Source organism: Alosa sapidissima, chromosome 21 (genome assembly GCF_018492685.1).
Source record: "Alosa sapidissima isolate fAloSap1 chromosome 21, fAloSap1.pri, whole genome shotgun sequence".
NCBI classification, from domain to species: domain Eukaryota; kingdom Metazoa; phylum Chordata; class Actinopteri; order Clupeiformes; family Clupeidae; genus Alosa; species Alosa sapidissima.
The window spans coordinates 2564241-2570146 of NC_055977.1; the positions used below are offsets into that span (position 1 = coordinate 2564241).

The 5906-nt window shown below is 47.7% G+C and overlaps 1 protein-coding gene across 1 annotated transcript in view; it reads right to left on the reverse strand.

Annotated features, from left to right (window-relative positions):
- Positions 1–985: 985 nt before the first annotated feature.
- Positions 986–5906, reverse strand: part of nxph1 (neurexophilin 1) — a 24111-nt gene continuing 19190 nt past the window's right edge. Inside the window, exon 2 of the mRNA XM_042076716.1 lies at positions 986–3300. Coding sequence (XP_041932650.1) covers positions 2515–3300 — 786 coding nt within the window. The 3' untranslated portion in view covers positions 986–2514. The remainder of the gene's footprint in view (positions 3301–5906) is intronic.

Genomic DNA, 5906 nt, shown 5'->3' on the forward strand with positions numbered 1-5906 from the left:
CGCTTTGCAGAGCAGTTTAAGCCATCACAGGCCTCTGCTCAAGATACACTAGGGCATCCCATCAGAACGATAAACTAGCGGATCTCATCAGAGCGATAAGCTAGCGGATCTCATCAGAGCGATAAACTAGGGCATCCCATCAGAACGATAAACTAGGGCATCACATCAGATTTCATTTTGTGTCCCTGATAAAATAAATGCAGGTTCATCTAAAATTAAAATTCACTATTCATTCACACAAACTCGCGTCACATATGTAGCGTCACCGCCCATTTGGAGGTGCAAACAATCGGATTTCTGGTTCCTTACTATGTGATCTCAATGGCAATGCAGCGTTTGTTTGCACCTCCAACAGCATGGCGGGGTACCCTGGGGGGTATTCCATCAACCTCGCCAATGAAGGCGGCGCTTAACAGAAATAGACTAGCTTAAACTAGCGTAGACTTTCATTTGGGGCTGAAGCCGTTCCATTAGCTCAAGTTAGCGGCATCTGTTTACCTCCCAAAAACGCCCTTAAACGCCCACAAATACCTGTATGTTTGTGTGAAAGATTATGTGAACTGCGTTGCTTACATGCTTGGCTTCTGCACACAGGCCTTGTTTCCCAGGTGGACACAACTTCCTATGTGGTGAGATCACTTCCTGTGTCATGAGAGCACTTCCGGTGTGGTGAGATGAATCCTGTGTCTAGGTAGACTTATATAAAAGTGCATAGACCTCTGAAGTTTGCCTACAAAAAATGCAGACGTTTTCCTGAACAGTTTTGTCCTCTGCCTTCGAGTGGATACTGTGATCTCCGGTGTGTGAAGGCGGCACACTTAGATTTTTTGCTACTCCAGAGTTAACTTGCAATGCAACTTGCCATAGGTACTTAGCTTCAATTAACAACCGGATCTCCTTATATGGGCAAATATGGCCGTTTTGGTTCTTTTTTATAGGCGAACTTCAGAGTTCTATTGGAGAATAAGTGACAGCGTAGGCCCAGTCCAGTGATAAAACCTCTGGTATTTTATTTATTATGTACACCTCCCCCGTTCCCATTAAAGCAAACATACTCATACTGAGGATGGATATTGAGTCTTGTTTTTATAGTGACAGTTTTACAGCTTCTGTACAAGATCACAGGTTTTTCATGGATTTTCAAGGTCACATCTATATCAGCAACATCATTTTCATAGTCCGAGGAGCCGAGAACAAGCATATATGTGGTAGGGTGGGGAGCGGGTGGGATGGGGTTATGGGGTCATTAGGTCAGAGGTCAGGGGGTCAACAGACAGGTGTATGCTTAGGGCTTATACACAGATGCTCCATCGGGATAAAGTATGTACAATACAAACCATTCATACAAATTAGGCTCTAAGATATAGAAGTCATTACATTAGTGTTGGTGGGTAAATGAGTAAGCCAGCCAACCCTCCCCCGAGATTTAAAACTATGGGAGATGAGAGCATCCAGGGCCCACAAGACTGCAGTGCTGGAACATACCAACTCAGGCCTGATGGGGGTGAGTGATGCTGCTGTGGGCCTCTGGCGAGGCTCCCCCTGCACATGAGCCGGCCTGTCTTTGGGTCGCCCAGGAAGCAGACGCAGCTCTGGGAATCGCACACAGCCAGCTTCCAGCATATATTCGTATATGTATATGTATTTATATATTTTCATATATTTATTATCTCTTTTTTTTTGTATGTGCAGGGTTTTTACGATCAGCAACGTTGAAATGTCAGATCAGATATTCGTTGCTCAAATTGGGGCTCCACTGAGGCAGAGATATAAACATTTAGCACTTTGATAGTCTACTCTGAGGCTTGGAGAGAAAACCAAACGAAACCAAGTTCAAAACAAAGCAGAAAAAAAAAGCGCACAGGCTGTAAACACCGGGAGAAACAGAAGGGAACAGAACTTCAACAAGAGAACAGAGAGCTCAGTCCGTCTTAAACAAACCAGTGGTTAAAATGGCAGACGTAAACTGCGGATATCTGGGACTCCGAGTCCCACTATTGTTTCTACCAGGTAACAGTACAATAAACAATAAATAAATCAACAAATACGTAAATAAATTAATGTACCTTTCATAATAAAACGAGTCAACACATTAAGCTAATTCTACACCATCACTGTTCCTTCAGACGGAGTATAACTTCACCGCTTTGCAAAAATTACAACGTTATCGTTAACACGGCTTCCGTAAATTACATTGTTATCGTTAACACGGCTTCCGTAAATTACATTGTTATCGTTAACACGGCTTCCGTAAATTACACTGTTATCATTAACACGGCTTCCGTAAATTACATCGTTATCATTAACACGGCTTCCGTAACAGGTTCATGTCTGATTGTTATCTCTTTTTTTTTTAGCAGAAGTCTAAAATTCCGGTCGAGACCAGTCTGGGCGAGTTCGGGACAGTACAGATGACGCTTTACTTCAGCTGGACGGGAGAAGAGGAGACCTCCCCACCTCGCCCCACAAGTCCATCAGACTCAGTGCCGCCCCCTGCTGGTCAGTCGGGTCGGCTCAGCCGGAGGGGAAGTAGGGGGTGTCGCTGTGGTAGTTGTAGTCGGGGCAGACCTTCTGCACCAGCTTGTAGTCGGTGCTGTAGAAGGAGATGAAGATGCAGATGACCTTGAAGGGCTTGGAGCACAGCCAGGACACGTGGCTCTGCGTCTGCTCCTGGTAGCACGTCTTGGATGGGTCGAAGTTGCACAGCGTGTTCTTCGAGCCCTTCTCCACCTTCTCGTACTCGATGCGGCAGTTGAAGGACTTGGAGTCCTTGGCGTCGATGACCGACTGCTGCGCCGACAGGTCGAACTCCACGATCTTGGTGGGCGGGACCAGGCTGACGGACACGTTGCCCTGGCCCGTGGCGTTGTGGCGGAAGTAGACGCTGAACGTGCCGTTGCCATGGTCGACGATCTTGCCGGTGATGAGCAGGTTCAGCTTGACCGTCTTGATGTTGGAGTGGAAGTCTCCCCAACCGAACATCTTCTTGAACTTGCCGGTCTTGACCATCGGTCGGCGCTTGGCGCGGGATCGCGAATCCGCCAGGTCGGTGGAGTTGCGTAGCCAGTCCCACAGGTCCTGCTCGGAGTAGGGCTCGGGCGTGTCATAGCGCAGGTCCAGCGCCGTGGCGTTCTGCTTGCCCTGGAGCGTCTGGGCCAGCAGCCGACTGATGGACAGGTCCTTCCCCCCACCGCCCCCACCAGCACCCATCCAGATGTGCTTGAGGGTGGACTTAGGACTGCTGCCCGCCTTCAGCACCTCAGACTTCCCCACGGGCATGGAGGCATGCGCCCCCGCTACCTGAGATGAGAAGAGACGAGAGAGAGGGAGGGGGGGAGGAGAGAAAAGAGAAGGTGAAATAAAAGAGAGGGATAAAACAAGAAAAAAAGAGGAGAGGAGAGAAAAACAAGAGGTATTCATTAAGATGCTTTGTCACACACACACACACACACACACACACACACACAGATAAATGCACACACCTTGTCTTTGACAGACAGTGTAAAACAAGAGAGCATTATTATTTAGCAGGCGTGCCAGGAGGCGAAGTGGGAGATATTAATCAGAGATCACACATATTGACCCCGTCTCTCTCTGCTTGAGCATGTAGCTCTCCCAGCAAATCAAAAAGGACAGATGAAACAGATTTGGAGAGGAGGAGATCATCGATCGGCAACCTGCACGCCTCTGTTTCCAAGCGCATTAACGGACAGGAGCCAGCTGGGAAATGGAACACGGCGTGGCCAATGAGGAGAGGAACACAGTGATCAAAGCACCTCCATCACACCTCTCCTCTCTAGCTCTCTGTCTTTCTCTCTCTCTCTCTCTCTCTCTCTCTCTCTGTCTCTCTGTCTTTCTCTCTCTCTCTGTCTCCTCTCTCTCTCTCTCTCTCTAGCTCTCTCTCTCTCTTTCACTCACTCTCTCTCTCACTTTCTTTCTGTCTCTCTGTTTCACTCTTTCCTGTCAGGTCTAGGGGAATATCCCTCCACACACACACACACACACACACACACACACACACTCAGCTTGGCCGGGTCCGGTCGCTCGGTGAGTAAAGAACAGACTATTAGGCTGAGGGAGCTGCTTGTTCTGATGATTGATGAACCTGCGGGTTTTTCTCCATTTAGCAGCGATGAGTGGAATTAGGGGCGTGCGGCTTGGCGCGCCGCGACGTGACATTGATTGCCTGAGTTCTACTGTACGAGCTGACAGCAGATCCGTCTTGCGGCGCCTTTTGCATTTTGCGGGCGGCCCTGGGGATCGATAGGGAGAAAATAAGGTTTCGCTGCCAATGAGACGGCCGCCCACACTCACACAGAGGAGCCTTCCAGAGAATGACAGCAAAAAAGGGGGGGGGGGGGGCTTAAACACCCCAGCGGCCTCGGGATGTGTGGGGAGGGGGGCAGAGGGGGGGGGGGGGCACATCTCACCTCATCGCCTCAACCACCTCAGACAGACTCAAACAGACAAATCAATACATACGCTACCTCCCTCTCTCACACACACACACACACACACACACACACACACACACACACACACACACATATATATATATATATATATACACACATACACACACTCACACACACACACACACACACACACACACACACATACTTTGAATTGCAAATCTGACTGAGGACAGTTTCAGAGCTGAGATGACGTCCTTGGAAGGTGTGTATTAGAGACTGTAGGTTCCGAGCCAGTGCTAAATTCATATCTTTATTAATGCAGTTTTCTAGTGCATGTCACCTGTGCCCACAGTCCCTATCTCTATTAATATAGTTTTCTAGTGAATGTCACTAATGCTAAACTTCTATCTTTATTTATAGTTTTCTTGTGCACGTCAGCTAAACTAAGTCCTATGTTTATTAATTTAGTTTTCTACTGCGTGCCACCTGTGCTAAGTCCTATCTTTATTAATAGGGTTTTCTGCAATACATGACACATGTGCTGAAGTCCTTGACACACTGCAGCTAAGATCAGAGACCGACATAAAGTCAACAAGACCAGCAGCCTGAACGGTCACTATGACCAGCAGCCTGACCAGTCACTATGACCACCACATGACTGTTCACTATGACCAGCAGCCTGACCGTTCACTATGACCACCAGCATGACCAGTTACTATGACCAGTTTGCTTTTGTTCAGCTAAGGCCGACGTCAACACTCCATCCATACAGTCAGCAGCATGTCACCATGACCAGTTGATTCCCTACAAATATAAGAAACACCTCGATACAGTTAAGATGACCAACAACATAGTCACTGTGGCCAAAATACAGCGGTGTGTGTGTGTGTGTGTGTGTGTGTAATGGTGTTTACAGCGGTGTGTGTGTGTGTGGGTGTGTGTGTGTGTGTGTGGGTGTAATAATGTTTACAGCGGTGTGTGTGTGTGTGTGTGTGTGTGTGAGTTCAACAGTGTGTTTCAGCAGCAGTGAGGGCAGGGTGAACAAGCATGATTAAAGAGCAAGATATGAATTATTAAGGGGCAATAACCTGAGGGAACATACACACAGTGGTGAAATGGAGTGTGTGACTGCGTGTGTGAGTATGTGTGTATGTTTGTGTGAGTGTGTGTGTGTGTGAGTGTGTGTGTGTGTGTGTGTGTGTGTGTGTGTGTGTGTGTGTGTGTGTGTGTTGTGTTGTATGTAAGTGTGTGTTTGTTTATTTGTGCGTGTGTGTGTATGCATGTGTGTGTGTGTGTGTTTGTGTGTGTGTGTGTGTGTGTGTGTGTGTGTAAGTGTGTGAGGAAGAGCGTTTAAGCAGCGTGGCAGAAGGTGAGGGTTAAATAGCACTTGAGAAATGAATCTCACATCATTACGCAGCAAGTATATCTAGCATAACGATCTCTCTCTCTCACACACACACACACACACATGCGCACACACACACACACACA